Genomic DNA, 18,429 nt, shown 5'->3' with positions numbered 1-18,429 from the left:
CGGAATATCACATGTGTGCATCTTCCACCTACCCGTGTTTCACATTTTTATAATGGTCATTTGAGTATCTTTCTTCTTTTCTTTTTCGTCTTACTCTTAGTGAAGATAGTTTTTATTGAACTATGTTTACTTAGACGGGAAGGGAGTGAAAAAAGAGGAATACATACTCAAGAGAGAACATGGGCTTCTTCGGAGTAGATGAAAGTCCCAGCTGACCATCGTCTTCAAAATTATATCCCCCCTCCCCCTTCTCTCTGGATTTTGGGGTTTTGATTGGACCTGCGCAGTTGGTCATGGTGCTTGGATGAGCAGATGGACTCATACACACTGCTGCAGTACAGTGGGGACATGGTGCCCCTTCATTGCGGTGGCTGTACACACCTGGTTGCCTTGTGGCAGGAAACTGCCGTGGCTGGGGGCATCTCAGGCAGGAGAGCGGGCTGGCACACACAGGCAAGCTCTGTGCATTCGGTAGTAACTGGAATTGAACTCACAGCCTCACACCTGCAAGACTTTCACTTAACCACTGCCCACCACACCATTCTTTTTTTCCTTTTGCTTTTGTGTTACATCCAGCAATGCTCAGGGGTTACTCCTGACTCTGTGCTTAGGAATTACTCCTTGCGGTGCTCGGGGGACCATATGAGATGCTGGAAATTGAACCTGGGTCGGCCACATGCAAGGCAAATGCCCTACCCGCTATGCCACCACCCCGTTCTATTGAATATGTTATTATTTGGAGAATGTTATAGCTCTAAGTTACAATACATACCAGAAAATGCAGTGCTGATAGCTTTTTTAGTTAGGAAGCAGAAACCTATTTAACCCCACTATATCTGCTGACTCATTTGTCTTCTACTTCAACCCATAATTTCTAGTTTGCCAGAATCTTCCAGAGTCTTAACAAAGCAACCAATGTAGATACAGTAAATAAAGATGTATTTATGATGTTGACCACAAAGTAGCAGAATCAGATTTGATGTCATTTTAATGTAATTAAACTATAAGTAAAATAGAACTCAGAAAATGAGCGCAGAGCAAGTAAATAAAACTTTAGTTTCAGACAGTCTAGCGTGTGTCCACTTCGTGTCTCATAGTGTAGCTTCCTCCCACCAGGATCTTAAAACTGAAAAGGGGACAGGCAGGTGCCAAAATAAGCTTGTTCTACTATATATGGCAAGTTCTAAGACAGAAAGACGTCAGCATGGTGGGAAGCTCTAGAATCTAGTAGAAATTTTATTCTTGCCTGAAGACTCAGGTAAGGCTTCCTAAGATCAAGCCCTCCGTTGAGTCCCTTACCCTACAGCTGTGGTCTCTGTCATGATCTTTTCTTATTTGGGACTCAAACTGCTTCCTTCCTCACTGATTTGCCTTTTCCTCTTTCATCCCGCCCAAGGCCTCCAGAGTCACCTTCTCGTTTGTTGTTTTTGCGTGTGTGTGTGTGTGTGTGTGTGTGTGTTTAATGCAATTTGCAGTAACACCCAAGTAAAATACAACTCAACAAATAAATAAAATCTCCAATGAAACACTCATCGCTTCCCAGTGATACACGGCTCAGATCCGACAAACAAGCTCATCGGAGCTCTGACTCCTGCCTTCTTTTCTCCAGTTTCATTCACATTGTCCTTCACAGTCATTTTCCTCAGCCAAACGGCTTGATTTCTGTCCCTCCCCACAACTAGTGTGTTCCTCTACCTCTAACTTTTGCATTCTTCTCTGTCAGGAAAATGCTTTCTCGAATCTTCCATTGGTCCATTCCAAGTTCCGCTCAAGCTTCACCTCCCAGAAATGTCTTTATTGGCGAGCATATCTCCCTCCCATGTTCTTTCCCTCTATTGACTTAGGTTGTTTTCCTTTTTTACTTCAAAACTGTGGGGTGGGGGTGGGGGTGGGGCCATACCCTGTGTTGCTCCGGAGCTCTTGCTGCCTCTGGGACCCCTCGTATTGTGCAAGAGACCATATGCTGGTGCTGAAACTGGATCAGCTGCATGCAGAGTACACGCCTTACCCTAATACTATCTCTCTGGCCTCTTCATAGACCTTTTAAATTAGTTCTTTTGTCATTATCTGAATTTAATTGTGTCATTTGTTTGGGGCCAGCTGCATGCAAGACAAGCACCTTACCTCCTCTGCTATCACGTTCTTAACTTCAAGCTAATCTTCAAAGTCTTTTGTGAGGTAATCTCTTCACAGGATCTAGGGGTTAGAGCATGAACAAACGCCTTTGGTGGGGTATTCTTCCATCTACCCCAGAGATGCTTAGAGGGAGTTTTCTATAATTTATATTCTCACTGTCCCCCACCACTTCTTTCGGTAAACGTGTGTTGAGTAACATCCCTTTTCCAAAGCTAATTGCTGGCTCAGGGCTGTGAACAAGTCAGACAATGTCCCTGTTCTCACGGCAGCTTCAAGAAAGATGACAGGCAAGTAAGCAAGTAAATAAGCAAAGTAGTTACAGGTTGTACCATGAAGGCAATAAGTAGTGAGTTAGTAGGTATGACCACTTTGATTTGGGGGTCAGGGAGGGGATGTCTGAGGAAATGACACATGAGCTGAGATCTGAAGGCTGTGAGCCAGCCACTCAGAACCAGGGGAGAAGATTCTCACAGGGGAAACAGAAAGTGCAGAGTCCCCAAAGCAAAGGCATGCCTTGCTCAGGGAACAGTCTGAAGGTGAGTGTGAATGAAGAAGAGTGAACCAGTACAAGAAATACGAATAAAGGCTGAAGGCAGAATAAGACTGAACACGGAGCACCGCCAGCAGAGAAAACCCAACAGAGGTTGACAGTGGCTAATACTCTCCTTTTATTTATTGTAAAGGTACACTTTAAAAAGTATTCTAACAACCTGGAGAAAATTAAAGGGACCTTTTAAGCTCTTCTAAATGGTGTTGATTTTTGGCGGTGTTCTGTGTTTAATATCAATGGATTTGTCTTTTTTTGACAAGGGAAAATTCAGAGGTATATTCCAGAGTTGACTGTTCATGGCCCGAATGATTCAAGGGTGTTCATCGGTCCTTGTTCCTTTAACTGCACTGCTGTTGGTCAAAGCCAGTATGGGTAAGATATTTCTGTCATCTAATCTGTGGGTTATTTGTGGTTTAAATTCTAAATTGTAAGTGAACTGTTCATTTGTGTTGAATATTTTGGTATCTGTCGTCTGTAGTTTGAATAAGTCTAATTTTATGTTTCTATGTAAGATCAATTTATACTTATAATTAAGGATAAGAGCCTAATCCTATTACTTGCCTCTTAAGAAAATGGCCTGGTAGTACAACTAGGCATCATGAGTAAGTGCTTTTACATTTTATTATAAAATATAATATATTTTGACAGGGGGCTTTCATGTGCAAATTTAGCTTTGCTTTTTTAATAAAAAAGAAAATAGGCTGGCATCTTCTTTGCTACTTTTGATCTGGAGCTTCTTTTTAACTGATCATCATTAAGAGCGAAGCGAAACAAAGAAGCAGTGAACAAGCATAAGTAAGATAAAAGACAGTTTAAATGAGAATGAGAAAATGAGAATTTTAAATTTCAAATGAATTTTCAGCATTTTCTTAATTTGATTGAAATAATTTCTCTACCAGTTCTTATTAATGGTACTCTAGCCGAACAATCTGATAATTGCCAAAAAGGACTTTCGGTGGAGTCTTTACCGCACATCTAAAAACTCAGTGTAATCCTTAATTCTGAGTTCCTTTCATCTGCAGTCACTGAGGACTGCTTAACACTGCTCATTTCTAAACAGATGGTACATTTGTTTATATAAAAACTTCTGAGAATAAGAATGACTGACTGCCCTTTAAAACAATAACTTCGTATGGTATCTGGTACATAGTAAATAACAGGAAGAACTGTCAAAAAGATGCCATTTATGTCATTCTGTATAGATCCGCTGTATAGAAGCCAGCCCAGCCGCTTCCATCTTGAGGAGATGCAGAAACGTGATTGTAAGCCCTTATTTCCACCCATGTGGCCAACCACGCACTCATCAAAACCCCTTAAATACTTTTGCCATAAAACAATGTTCTAAGTAACACATACTTCATACCGCTGAAATAGCAAGAGAGAAATTGGTTCTAAATCTACTCCCTTCAAGTCCGTAATAGCCTTCTGGGCTTTCTTTTCCATTCCTTTTGGATATGCACGGGGAAGCCAGCATTATAAAATCATAAATGGGGCATGAAAACAAATGTGATTTATCCCGGAAAATACTTTTTAAGTAGTCTGGTGAACAATTTGCACATAAGATATGGCCTCTTCCTGGAACCATATTCCTGAATGTTCTTCCAAAACTATTCTCTCGTCGCCTTCCTATTTATAGCTCTGTCTATAGTATCACAGTTTGGAGAAGGAGGAGGGTTTCTGTTCCAATTTCAGTTCGACTTGAATATGGCTGCTGCCTTCTGTTCTCAGAGTGCTCTACCGTATTTATCTTCCCAGGGCATGGTGGGGTGCATGTTCTGCTGCTTTGGGGAGTGATGTGGCCCCCTCATGTGAAAGCCTTGCCTTGGTGTCTTCCCGCAGATGTGTGCAAGAGAGGAGACGTGACTGTAAAGCCCTCCCTGGTCGTTCCCCTTGGATCAGCTGTGAATATTTCTTGCTTTTTGAAGCCCCATGAAGGCTGCTTCCGCTCCAGTTTAATCCTCTACCAGTCTGGGCACAGAATCAAAATTCAGCGTGGGCACCCTCTCAGCTCTCAAGTCACGGGGCTTTCCCTGGGCACCACCTTGTTCGTCTGCAATCTGAGCTGTGGAGGAAGAGATGAGAAACGAGTCTGTGGGGCCGAGGTCTCGGTTGGTGGTGAGCATTGCTTTCTGAATTCCTCAAATCAGGTGCGTGTCAGGGGGCGGGGGTCTTGAGTGCTTGTCATGAAGCAGAAATCCAAATATAGGACCGTGGTCTCTCTGCTCCTACCACACAAGGATATATTTGACCCGAAGACCAGCATGAACAGGTCCATGTGAGACTTACAGACATCCAGCAGCTTCTTTCTGGTTTGCTGCTTTTATCTCTTTTTTTCTGGGCCATGCACAGTGGTTCCCAAGGCTTATTTCGGCTCTGTGCTCAGGGATCACTTCTGGCAGGGCTCTGGGAACCGTGTGGATTGCCAGGATCAAACCAGATCAACTACATGCAAGGCAATTGTCCAACACACTACACATGGTACTGTTTCTCCAGCTCCGGCAATCAATAGACTGTGCTGCTCTTACTTGTTAAGTCTCTCTCTCTCTTTCTCTCTCTCTCTCTCTCTCTCTCTCTCTCTCTCTGTGTCTCTCTCCCTGACTCCTGATACCTCCTTACCCCTTGACTTTTGTTCAGATCTTGTTCTTGAGACTTTGTTCAGAGCTACAACAAAGAAAGAAAGAAAGAAAGAAAGAAAGAAAGAAAGAAAGAAAGAAAGAAAGAAAGAAAGAAAGAAAGAAAGAAAGAAAGAAAGAAAGAAAGAAAGAAAGAAAGAGAGAAAGAGAGAAAGAAAGAGAGAGAGAAAGAAAGAAGGGAGGGAGGAAGGAAAGAAAGAAAGAGAAAGAAAAAAAGGAAAGAAAGAAAGGAAGGAAGGAAGGAAGGAAGGAAGGAAGGAAGGAAGGAAGGAAGGGAAGGAAGGAAGGAAGGAAGGAAGGAAGGAAGGAAGGAAGGAAGGAAGGAAGGAAGGAAGGAAGGAAGGAAGGAAGGAAGGAAGGAAGGAAGGAAGGAAGGAAGGAAGGAAGGAGCATCTTGAGCTGGGAGAGGCCCCTAGGAACTGCCACGTGTGACCCAAGAAAACAAAATCAAACCAAAGAGAGAGACAGAGAGTGAGAGCTATTCCCTGGAGCTGTGGGTAAGCCTTGCTCCAGGAGGTCCTGGTTCCAATCCCCAGCACCAAAAAGATCAAGGGAGAGACCTGTCACAGGGGCCTTTTACAGGCTTCTCTGACCGACTGCCGGAGGTACCCGCTGCAGGGACCAGGGCCGCAGGAGTGCGGGGGTGAGCCAGGAAAGCAGCCAAGAGCTGACACGAGGTGGTCGCATTACTCATTGCCACAGCCCCAGCAGAAGCTCCTCCTGGCTCTCTCTGGTCACTGGGATTCGCCTCCGTAAGAACAGGCGGGAAGAGAAGGACGGAAATAGAGCCGGTCATGGTTCAAAGTCCCCGCCCCACGCACCCTGGACTCCCCTAGGCCCAGCTTGCAAGGCTCCAGAGAGCTGCTCGGAGTGAGACCCCAGAGGGCGGAGCGGGGGCGGCAGCAGGAGCTGAGCGTGCAGCGCGAGCCCCAGGGCGCTGAAGGCCCCCCAAGGAGAGGAGCAACGGGCAGGCGCCCTGCGCCGTTTCCTGCCACTCTGCCTCCTGGGGCCCAGGGAAGTCCAGGTGTGCTTCTAGAAGGAGGTGGTGCGGGGGGCGGGCTGGCCAGCGCAGGGACAGAGTTCCTGTTATGAAGGCGCAAGGTCGACGGGGGAAACTAATTTCAGGAAAGACGGAACCCTTATCCTCCTGGCCTCGGGGCAGGCTTGGGAACCAGGGGTTTGAGGGTACAGGACGCTGGGGTTGGGTCCCCGGCACTGCACGGCCACCTGAGCATCCCGGTGCAGCCCTGCAGATGCCTGAGGTGCTCAGGGCCCAAGTGGCACCTCATTCCCCAGGCCCTTCCTTAGAACCACCGGCCTGGCGGGGGCCAAGTACCACCAGCAGTGGCCCCAGGTCACCTGAGCACTGCTTGAGGCCAAAAAAAATACGGAGGAGGTGCCAGATAGTTGTAGTTTTTGTTAAAAAAAAAAGTGAATCGCAGTGATGAACACACTTACAAAGCTGTTCATAATTGGATTTCAGTCACATAATGTTCCAACACCCATCTCTTCACCAGTGTACTTTTCCCCACCATCAGTGGACTCAGTTTCCCTCCTGCCATCTGCCCTACCCTTCCGCTCTGGCAGGCACTCTCCTCCTCCTCCTCCTTCTCCTCCTTCTCCTCCTCCTCCTCCTCCTTCTCCTCCTCTCCTCCTCCTTCTCCTCCTCCTCCTCCTCCTTCTTCCTCCTCCTCCTCCTCCTTCTCCTCCTCCTCCTCCTTCTTCTTCCTCCTCCTCCTCCTCCTTCTTCCTCCTCCTCCTCCTCCTTCTCCTCCTCCTCCTCCTCTTCTTCTCTCCTCTCCCTCCTCCTCCTCCTCCTCCTCCTCCTCCTCCTCCTCCTCCTCCTCCTCCTTCTTCTTCTTCTTCTTCTTCTTCTTCTTCTTCTTCCTTCTTCCTCCCCCTCCTCCTCCTCCTCCTCCTCCTCCTCCTCCTCCTCCTTCTCTCTCTTTCCTCTTGGGCCTGATGGTTTTGTGGAATATAAAATATACATACATATATATATATATATAGTATGAGACTAATACCCAAGGCAAGGATACACAGGGGCCAGGAGGACTGGCCAATGGTGGAAGCTTTCCACAGACTGTGGAAGTGATGAAAGGCAGTTAGGATAGAGAAGGGAACAGCATGACAACAATGGTTCGAATATGTCATTTTGGATAGGACTGAGTGTTGAAAGTAGGTAAAGGGATATACTTGATAACCTCTCAGTATCTGTGTTGCAAAGGCCCAGATAGTCTTTGTGGAGGGCTCCCGAGAGGATTTCACAGAACACCAGCGACAAGCTGAGCAAACCACAGGGGGATAAGAAGAGATAAGCAGGGCCCGAGCAATAGTACCGTGGGAGGGCCCTTGCCTTGTATGCAGCTGACCCGAGTTTGATCCCCGGGCCTGCGAGGAGTGATCCCTGGGTGCTGAACCAGGAGTAAGCTTTGACCACCACCCTCAGCCCCCCCCAAAGGGAAGAACTAAACCAGGCCCGTGAGTCCCCCTCCAGCTCCGGTCTCCTGTGACTGATAGTGCATCATCCTGGCCCTTCGAGCCTGGGCTGGAGTTAAACAAAGCCTGGGCTTAGATTTCCCAGCTCTGCCACCCGCCGTGTAACTTCAGACACTTTCAACCCCCAGAGCCTCTGTTCTGCATCTGTGTTGGGAAAACGCGGGTAACTGCTGCAAGGGCAGGCCGGAGTTATGCGTGGACCTCACACACAAAGCGCCGAATCAAGCGCCAGTCCTGCAGGACGCCCTTAGACACCAGGTTCCATCCTGTCGGACTCTCGTCCAAGGCGTGCTGCATGCCTGAGCTTGGGCCCGTTAAATAAAGGCAGGACAGGTGTTGGCAATGAACAGAAGGAAAACTATTCTGCAAACCAGGAGCCAGGCAGGTGGCACAAGGCCCGAAGCACAGACTTTGCATGCAGAAAGCCCTATGTTTGGGGCTGGAGCGATAGCACAGCGGGTAGGGCGTTTGCCTTGCACGTGGCCAACCCGGGTTCTAATCCCAGCACCCCATAGGGTCCCCTGAGCATCGCCAAGGGTAATTCCTGAGTGCAGAGCCAGGAGTAACCCCTGTGCATTGCCAGGTGTGACCCAAAAAAGAAAAAAAACAAAACACTATGTTGGCTTGACCAACTGTGTCTAACCCAGGGCGTTTGCCATCTTCCCAGACCCGCATTTCCGTGCTGGTGTGAGATCTTCTCCATCTGCTGGTGTCAGTTTGGTGTCTGCATTGCTGCAGAAACTGTTCTTTTCAAGGGGGTGAACCTGAGAAGTCAGTGCCTGGCGTGTGGCCTTGGCCCATTCCGGCCCATTTCTATCTTTCACCTTTGTGTGTGTTTTTGTTGTTTGTTTGCTTTACTTTTTCATCCAGAGCACTGGGCACATTTGTGACCATCTGCAGTGTCCCCGGGCCCAGGGAGCAGGGAGAGTGGAGGGAGTGTAGCACTGGCCGTGCAGAGCAGCCGGGCCCTGCTCCGGAATGTTGCCGGGGCAGTGTGCTGGAGCGATAATCACACCATCAGATTGCTACTCATTGAGCAAGTTTAGCACCTTTGAAGGGGAGGCCTGCCTGGAAGCAGCACCATTTTCTGAGCATGGCCAGTCATTCCAAGAAAAGACACGATACACGTTGGTTTCGCCCAGTGTAATGAGCTCAGTTCTCTCCGTGTAGGAGCCGTTGTCTCTCTCCTGATATCTGGTTGTCCCTAGCGTCTGTGTGGCCAAGAAGTTGGCAGGTCTTTTAGATGAGTGACTACAGACTTAGTAGTAAGGGGGAGGGGGAGAGCTGATGTTTTCCTTACGGACCTGTTCTTTTGTATGGAGCACTGCATGGAGAGTACTTCAAGAGGCTTACAGAGAGTTCTGTAAGAGCTGCTTCTTCTCTCATTTGGCCATCAAAGGCCCTGCAAAGGATGGTGGTAAAAGACGGGGTTTGTTTTTGGTTGTTGTGTTTTGTGTTGGGAGCTGCTGCCTTTTAACCCTTGTACTATCTCTCTGGTCCAAGATGGACGCTAACCTACACATGCTCACTTTCATTTCTCGGAGAAAAAGCCTAGATGCAGTGAAGGAAATTCCCGAGGCACAGGTCTTTGAGGGCTAAAAGGAAAGGAGAGGAGACACAATGACACCCTTTAGGAAGCTGCAGAAGTGAGGGTGTGGGGCAGGGATGCTAAGGATACTGGCCTCACCTCCAGCCGACCGGGAGAAACCAGGGTGCAACCTTGTTTGATGCCGACGCTTCAAGCCCCAAAAGTTTCCACTTCTGTACATGATGGTACAGTGGGCTCACAGCCAGATTTTCTTGAAAATCTATTTAAAACCAGAGTCCCAAGCGTCTCCAAAGCCAGGGAGCCCGGCTATTGCTTTTCCATGCCTCTGGTACGATACTAGAGACCTCAGAGCTAGTTCTGCCTGTTCAGATGGAACTGGCAAAAAAATAAATAATAATTTTTAAAAATGGGGACATGGAAGGCACAGTTACATAGCCTCGTCAGTCTTCCAACCCCCTCTAAGCAGATTAGAAACTACTTTTCTATGAAGTCTGCCCAAGTCTAGAGGAAGTATCTAAAAATAATGACGAGGAGTCAGAGTGATAGTACAGCAGGTGAGGTGTTTGCTTCGCACTCCGCCACATATGGACCCCACATATGGTTCCCCAAACCTCTCCAGGAGTGATCCCTGAGCACAGAGCCAGAAGTAAGCCATGAGCACAGCTAAGTGTGGTTCCCACACCAAATAATAATAATAATAATAATAATAATAATAATAATTTAATAAAAGTATTGACATTAATAAAATTGACAATCAAAACTGAGGAGATTAAGAAGTACAAAGTCCAGGAGGTGGAGCAATAGCACAGCGAGTAGGGAGTTTGCCTTGCACACAGCCGACCCAGGTTCGATTCCCAGCATACCATATGGTCCCCCGAGCACCGCCAGGAGTAATTCCTGAGTGCAGAGCCAGGAGTAATCCCTGAGCATCGCTGGGTGTGACCCAAAAATTTAAAAAATAAAAAAAAGAAGTACAAAGTCCAGCTAGAATTCCCAGTGTTTGAGTAGGTTAAACAGTGATTCAGGTCCTAATGGAACTTCCCAAGAAAATGTAGCTAGATGCCCCAGTCAGCCAGGGCCATCCCTCAGACATGCCCACACAAGCTCCACTATGGTCCCATGCCCCGCTGCTATAACTGAGTAAAATACAAGGACCTCAGGTGGATGTCTGACATGGGACATACGGAGTAAGCCATGCAGGCAAAGTGGAAGAAGTAGGCAGGGAGAAGAAATGTGAAGGAAAAGAAAAGAAAAACCAAGCCTTTATACCCTCAGATAATAAAGAGAAAACATTGCAGAGAGGACAAAGATAAGAAAGGAAATGGCCAGAAAATGTTCCCACAACCAAAAAAAAATAGAATAAATAGAAATGAAAAATCATTAGGAGGGCGAAAATATAAAAGAGAAAAGATATTTCCTGAGAGTATAGCACAAAGACCAACAGTTAAAAAATAATATATGTATGTGTGTATGCATATAGATGACAGAACATAAAATTAAAAAGGAAGCTAACCCAGATTTTTTCAATGAGGATTTGTGGTCCCAAGGTTTTCAAAGGGGAGGCACAGGTGAAAATCCCATAATTGGAGAGGATGCCATGAGACTAGGAAAGACACAGAAAAGAAACAAGATTTGAAGGGAGCCAGAGTTGTGAATGTGTTGGGAAACCCAGCTCTAACCTACAACAATGAAGGGGCTTTGGGAAATGAAAAATAAAAATTAACAAGGGAGAGAATCTTCAGAATCATAAATCAGGAATGTTTTCCAAACCAAAAGACAGAAATTCCCAGAACTTTTAACATGATGGGAATCCATGAGATCAGAAAAGGGGGCCGGAAAGATGGCTTAATGGGTTGAGCACATGCTTTGTATGCAGGAAGGTCAGGTTCAGTCCTCAGCACCCCATTGTCTCTCCAGGGCCACTTGGAGTGACCCCCAAGGACAGACTCAAAAATAGCCTCCACGCAATGCCAGCGGATACCCTAAAATAATGAAAGAAAAAATAGATGCTCATTAAACACATCTTTGTGAAAATTCAAAATAGCGACAATGGAAGATTTCTATGGTCTCAGAGGAAAAGATAGACTATGACAGTTGTTCAAGGATCAGAATGGCTTTGGACTTCTCTAGAAGACAGCATGGCTTTGCCTCCAGGATCTCAAGGGAAAATTCTCTTCAACTTAGAATTATGTATGTAGCCTATGGGTGAGGAGAGAATAAAGACTTTTAACTGTGCTTAAAATATTTCCCTCCTGTACCCTCTGGGGAACCACTGGAGAATATACTCCACCAACGCAAGTAGTTAAATCAAGAATGAAGAAAACATTGGGTCTTAGAAACAGAAGATCCAACACAAAATAAAGGAGAGGAATTCTGGGATATAGACACTGGCAGTCCCAGAATATTACCTTGTTCTAGGCAGAGAAGCAAACCCACCTTAATGGAAATGTCACAAGGCCCAGGACAGGAGCCCTTGGACAGGTGACACTGATAGAATTTCCTGCGTTTGAGTAGGTTAAACAGAAATTCAGATAATAGGCTTGAGAATTTGGGGTTACATTAGTAAGAACAAATATGGAATAAGAAGAATAAAAATAAGAATAAAATGGAATAAGCAGATAGTTGCTAACCCTAAGATAAACAAAAATTTGTACATAACCAGAAGTTATGGGTGGGCAAAATTGGAGAAGGTTAAAAAAGTATAAAGTACGACTATTAAATAAATAAGTAATGGATTTAAAGTACCTCGTGGGGACTACAGTTATGAGTACTGTGTTGCATATTTGAAAGTGGCGAAGAGAGTGTATCTTGAAAGTTTCCATCTGAAGAGATAAAAAGGTAACCACAGTGGTGGATGATAACTAGATTTCTTGTGGTCATCATTTTGTGGGAGATACTCATAGCAAATCACTGTGTTATATACATACGAGAAAGCATTATAATGTTAAATGTACAGTTTTCCCAAATGTCACAAAACAAAGAATTAGCTTAGTTTTATATGGCTAAGCCATAAGTACTTATGGTTCCAGATGTGTAAAGTGTGTGTCACCATCCACACACATCTAGACCACCAGGAAGAGTTTCTTATTGCAAGAAAGTTTATTATTCTATCAAAAACAATTCATGTGGGGCTGGAGTGATAGCACAGTGGGTTAGGGCATTTCCCTTGCACGAGTCCGACCCGGTTCGAATCCCAGCATCCCATATGGTCCGCCGAGCACTGCTAGGGCGAATTCCTGAGTGCAGAGCCAGGAGTAATCCCTGTGCATTGCTAGGTGTGACCCAAAAAGCAAAAAAAAAAAAAAAAAAAAAAAACCCAAAAAAACAAAGAAATAATTCATGAGCTACATAAATTTTTAACCATTTTACAGATGGAAACACTAGGATTTGAGACCTTATACTTACTTGGTGGCCAATTCATGTGTCTGTGGTGATTGCTAAGGACTTCCTGCACTGGAGTTTATTCCATTAATTAACATCTCTACTTGTGCTATGTTTGTTTGATCTCACCCAAAGGAAACATCTGTCTGTGTGCGGGGCTCGGTGTGTGGGTGGAGGGAGCAATGACAGCACTTTTTCTTACACCTCTGTTGTACCTGAGAAGTTCCAATCTTTGGATTGTTATTTTGACCGTAAAAATGGCTCCATTCACAAATACATCTTATAATAGAAGGGGGTCAGATTGCCTTGTTCACTTTCCTATTTCCATAACTAACATTGTGGATAGTCCATAGGAATAACTCAGTCTCTGTATACATAAATAATTCATTTATTAATGTCCGCAAAGGGGGCCAGGCATTACTGCAGATGCTAGATTTAGGTGGTAGAACCCAGAAGGATATGACCAGTGACTAGAAAGCAGTAGTAACTTAGGAGCAACTATCAGGGCGATGGAGAAAAGGAGCCCCTAATTTTTAAGGGTTTCCAAAATCTGCATGGGTCAGGGCCAGAACCATAGTACAGCAGGTAGGTCATTTGCCTTGCCCATGGCCAACTGGAATTTTATCCCTGGCATCCCACGTGGTCCCTCAGCACCGCCAGGAGTCATTCCTGACCATCTCCAGGTATGACCCAAAAAGTAAAAAAATAAAACCTTCATGGGTCTCACTCTTTAAAAAAATTAAATCCATTTTCTGGGACACTAACACCCAAGAGTAGTAGAGATAAGAACCAGGAGGTCTGCCCCACAGCTTGGAAACTGGCCTCACATGCTAGGGGAAAAGGCAGCTGAGATAGAGACAGGAACACCTAGTAGAGAATGTTGGGAGGACCCACTTGGGTTGAAAACTGGGTACCAAGAGTAGACTATAGACCAAGCGTGATGGCCACTCAGTACTTCTATTGCAAACTACAACACCCAACACGAGAGAGAACAAAAGGGAATGCCCTGCCGAAGAGGGAGGGTAGGGTGGTGGGGGTTGGGGTGGGGGTGGTAGGAGGGATACTCGGAACCTTGGTGGAGGAGTATGGGCACTGGTGGCGGGATGGAAACCAAATCCAACCATGAAAGTTCATTAGTTTTTAACTGTACCTCATGGTGATTCACTAATAAAAATTAAAAAATAATTTTAATAAAAGAAAATTAAAAAAATAAAATGTTGAAGTACCATTGAAAATAAAAATTAAATCAATTTTCACCAGACCTAACGCACTGGTTATTCACCAGTCTGGGAATGGTAGAATCTGATGGTGAAAGACCTGGACTGGAACCCAGGTTCTGCCACTTTGGGTCATCTTGGGCAAGACATTTTAACCTTGAAGTCTTGATCAGTCAAATGAGGTTCCAACAATATATCCTTGCTGCCATTGATAGGATGACTCACTGAGAAGAGACATGTAAACAGCACAGGGTTTGTCGTCATGTGACTTTGCTCCATATGCATTACTGTGCATCGTGTTGTTCGAAGACATTTGATGCTCGGTGGTAACTCTGAACTTGATGGCATCTGAAATAACTCCCAACTCATCTGCATGTGGGAACCATAGCAGAAGGGGTCTTGTTGGCACTTAGTAACAGTGCGATTGAAATGCCGTTTGTGTACTAGTCAAGCTATGAGGTTTTGCTCTTTCTTTTCGAAGTGATGCCAGAACAGCCTCGAAACTTATCTTGTATGCAGAGTGGAGAACAGGGGACCGTGTCCTGTACATGGCACCGAGGACGAAACACCCACCTGTTAAATAAGTATACTTTACAGTAAGTCGGAGCCTGCATTTTTGCATCTGTGCTAGAGGCCTTATCGGTGCTGACACATATAAACATCCAACAGTCCTATTTTTGCCAGAGAGACGAAGAAATATATATCTCTAGGTTTGGTCTAGTTATCTGAATTGGGATGTCTTGGTGTCTAAGTACTAGCTCAAATTCTTTTCAGCCAAGGCCCAAGTTAGAGATGATTGTCAGTGCTCTGTCAGAGTCAAACCAACTGCGTAACTTCCCTTGTCCCTTTTGCAGTTACAGAGTTTTGGGATCACGATCGTGAGACTTGTCCTTGTGGCAATGATGTTAGTTTCTTACTTTTTTTTTTGCTTTTTGGATCACAACTGGCGATGCACAGGGGTTACTCCTGGCTCTGCACTCAGGAATTACTCCTGGCGGTGCTCAGGGGACCATATGGGATGCTGGGATTCGAACCTGGTTTGGCCGCATGCAAGGCAGACGCCCTACCCGGGTGTGCTATTGCTCCAGCCCCGGTGTTAGTTTCTTTTCAAAGCACCTTTGTTTGCTCTGAGAATCCACACTCAGAATCTGGAAGTTTCTGTTCCACGAAGTTGATTGTATAATCCAATCCAAAGATCCAGCTGGCCGTACTGAGTGAGCAGGAGTCAAGGGAGAGGTTTGTGAGGCCCGGGCTTCTGTTTGTGCCAGGAGCTGGCACATCTGCACAGTGGACACAAATGCCACGGAGCCTCTTTGGAACAGGATTACTTTTGTATTAAGCAAAGATGTGGGCTGGGTCTATAGCACAGCAGGTAAAATGCTGGCCTTACACCGGGCCAACCCAGAAACCTGGGTTTGATTCCCCAACACCCAGATCATCCCCAAAGCTAACCAGCAGAGATCCCTGAACACTTCTGGCTGTGGCTCCAAAATGGGTAAAGAAAATAAAGAGAAATAAAGTTGTCAGTAAGGATTTGGGGAATTCAGACACTGTAGAGCTGGAGCAATAGCACAGCGGTTAGAGCGTTTGCCTTGCACGTGGCCAACCCAGGTTCGATTCTTTCATCCCTCTTGGAGAGCCTGGCAAGCTATCGAGAGTATCCCACCCACATGGCAGAGCCTGGCAAGCTACCTGTGGCATATTCGATATGCCAAAAACAGTGACAACAAGTCTCACAATGGAGACGTTACTGGTGCCCACTCGAGCAAATCGATGAGCAACAGGACAATAGTGACAGTGACAGGGATGGCTATGCATCGCTGTGAAGGTTAAAAAAACAGAAACAGAAAACCTTAGTTCTACCGAAAAAGGGAAGGGGGGAAGTATGAAAGTATGTTCCTATTTATGAGCACAGAATATCAATATCCCCATATTCCCTTAGGATAAAACTGACCTTAAAAATAACTGTCTAGAATTTAAAATATTTGAACATTTTGTTCTCTTGTACGAAAAGAGCAAGGCAGCATAACATATCTCACGAAAGGCAATTATCTTCCGTTTCTAGGTTAAATGGACCAAGAAATTTGACTTGGCAGAAGCAGTGTAATAATCCTAATTGTGACCATATGGACCTTGGAACCAACCTGCCAGCCGAGTCTCCTGAATCCAACTACACCGCCACGGTCGATGTCACCAATAACCTCGGAAATGCTTCTTCCTTGCCACTCACGTTCACGTTCTTGGACATAGGTACATTAAGTTTCACTTTCAGTGACTTCTCTTTCCTGGCTTAGGGGCCATTATCTATAAAATCACTGGCCTGGTGTTCTCTGTATGATAGTTTAAAAAGGGAAGGGGTCTGTGTGTGTGTGTGTGTGTGTGTGTGTGTGTGTGTGTGTGTGTGTGTGCACGCACGCGCGCGCTGGGAGTGGGGGGTGGGGCACCGGAGGGGTGTGATGGAAAATGGCCATTGGGCATAAGAATACGGGGAGCTGCAGACTGGCCCGGCACATTTCCAAGCGAAGACCATTGACCTAATAGAGTCCACAGGCCGGTGGCAGGCATTGCCCAAGTAGGTCTTGGCTTCCGGCCTGATTGAAGTTCTGACCCGCACTGTTGTATCTCCCTTGGCCTCACAGCACTGCTTGCATTCCTACTGCTATGAATCTGCCCCAAAGTGTCCCTAGACGCACTTGCGTTGTGTGTCTTCCCAACCTACATTCTAGCCCTGCTCACTCTTCCTTTCTAAGCCACCTTCTTGCCCTCCTAGTCTTCTCTTCTATTTTTGTTTTCTTTCCCTGTGACTTTTCCTGCCAACGTTTATTTCCTTCCCTGCCATGAAACCATCACCACTATAACTCTTCTGCATTTTCAACCCTTGGAACTCTTGGATTTGACACACTCATTTTCTGGCAAGAACTGGATTAAGCAGGATTGATATTATTACCAATGTTGGTGGTAGTTTATTTTGTAAAAAAATGTAAAAGGGAGATTCAGAGGAATTGTTTTAATGATTTAGAAGCAAATCCAGGTTTTTTTTTTTCTTTCTGGAAATCAGAGACCTCTTTCCCCCAGTTCACTAAATCGGGTAGTTGCGTATCTACAGACAGTTTTGTTCCATTCTTTGTAGGTCATGCCAATGTCTTGTGGCAGCTTCTGGTTGTGGAGGTTGGATCACAGTGTCTAGGTTTTGGTTTTTCCTTTTTGTCCTGTTTCCTAGTGAGGCCTCTTCCTCCGTGGGATCTCCACTTCCAGTGTGTCAATGACTCCGCTAGCAGGTGTGTCCTTCAGTGGCGTGACGAGGGGATGGTGCTACATAATCGACTCAGATATCGGCCCCATCACAGCAAGCCCTGGACTATGGTAATGGCCTTTGGGTGGAGGGGAAAGCTAGGAGGGGTTCTTCTACTAAACAAATGTGTTTTCACACCTGCATGTTTAAGAATATTTCACCCAGGGCCACAGTGATAGTATAGTGGTTAGAGCACTTGCCTTGCACGCGATCAACCTAAGTTCAATCCCTGCCACTTTATATTGTTCCCCAAGACCTGCTAGGGGTGATCTCTGAGCACAGAGCTAGAAGCAAGCCCTGAGTACCACCCGGCTTGGCACAAGTCTCCCCTCCAAAGCATAACCCTAAAGGATATGTTTTGAATATGCTAGAATATCATGGACACTTTTATTGAGAAGCATCTTAAATATTGATTGTAAACCAACATTAGTTTTTACAATTATTTCTAGTAAAAGATTCATTTCTCCTTGTTTTTCTATCCCTGGGTCCATTATTACTTTCGAGTGAATTTTTAAAACACATATTGAAGAAAGAAACATTAAATGTCCTTAGACATGTAGAGACTTATTGATCTGGTAGTAGGTTTTATACAATAAATTATATACGGTTGCAATTTATTTCAGTAATTGTGTAAGAATACAGTGACTTTAATAATAACAAAGGATAAACTTCCACATATCAGTAGTGCTCAGAGGTATAATTACATTTTCCCTTTATCATTTTTCTTATATGATTTCTTCATAGAACTAAACTTTTCTTTTTGTTGGGGATAGGGGCCATATCCAGATATGCTCAGGGCTTCCCAATTGTACTATCTCTCCAGCCCCTGTTTCTATGTTAGTCTTCCAAACAGTCTGCACAATGAATCAACAGTGAGATGTAGTGATCCATGATAGGCTTTTTTCAAATACTGCTTTCTTCAAGCTGAAGAGCATTTACTGCAAGCTGTAGCAATATAGGGTGTGACCCCCAAATCCTCCCAAAAATAAAATGAATAAAAACAAAGAAACCAGGGTTGGTCATATGCAAGTCAAGCACCTTATCCACTTGTGCTAACTAATCTCTCAGACCTCTAAAGTTTTCTTTCTTTAAACTAGTTCTATGTGTATTAAAACATTCATCAAATTCTAGGTATGATAAAATGAAAAATAATCTCTAATGCAGAAACTTCT

The 18,429-nt window shown here is 45.1% G+C and overlaps 1 protein-coding gene across 1 annotated transcript in view; it reads left to right on the top strand.

Moving 5' to 3' along the window:
- Positions 1-2,946: 2,946 nt before the first annotated feature.
- IL12RB2 (interleukin 12 receptor subunit beta 2) overlaps positions 2,947-18,429 on the top strand; it is an 80,641-nt gene continuing 65,158 nt past the window's right edge. The window contains exons 1-5 of the mRNA XM_055139758.1: positions 2,947-3,058; positions 4,526-4,801; positions 14,447-14,561; positions 16,031-16,215; positions 17,186-17,328. Of these exons, the coding sequence (XP_054995733.1) occupies positions 2,983-3,058; positions 4,526-4,801; positions 14,447-14,561; positions 16,031-16,215; positions 17,186-17,328 (795 nt within the window). The 5' untranslated portion in view covers positions 2,947-2,982. The remainder of the gene's footprint in view (positions 3,059-4,525; positions 4,802-14,446; positions 14,562-16,030; positions 16,216-17,185; positions 17,329-18,429) is intronic.

Source organism: Sorex araneus, chromosome 5 (assembly GCF_027595985.1).
Source record: "Sorex araneus isolate mSorAra2 chromosome 5, mSorAra2.pri, whole genome shotgun sequence".
In the NCBI taxonomy this organism is placed as follows: domain Eukaryota; kingdom Metazoa; phylum Chordata; class Mammalia; order Eulipotyphla; family Soricidae; genus Sorex; species Sorex araneus.
The sequence above is the reverse complement of the archived record's forward strand: the minus strand, read 5'-3'. Positions and strand labels throughout refer to the sequence as shown.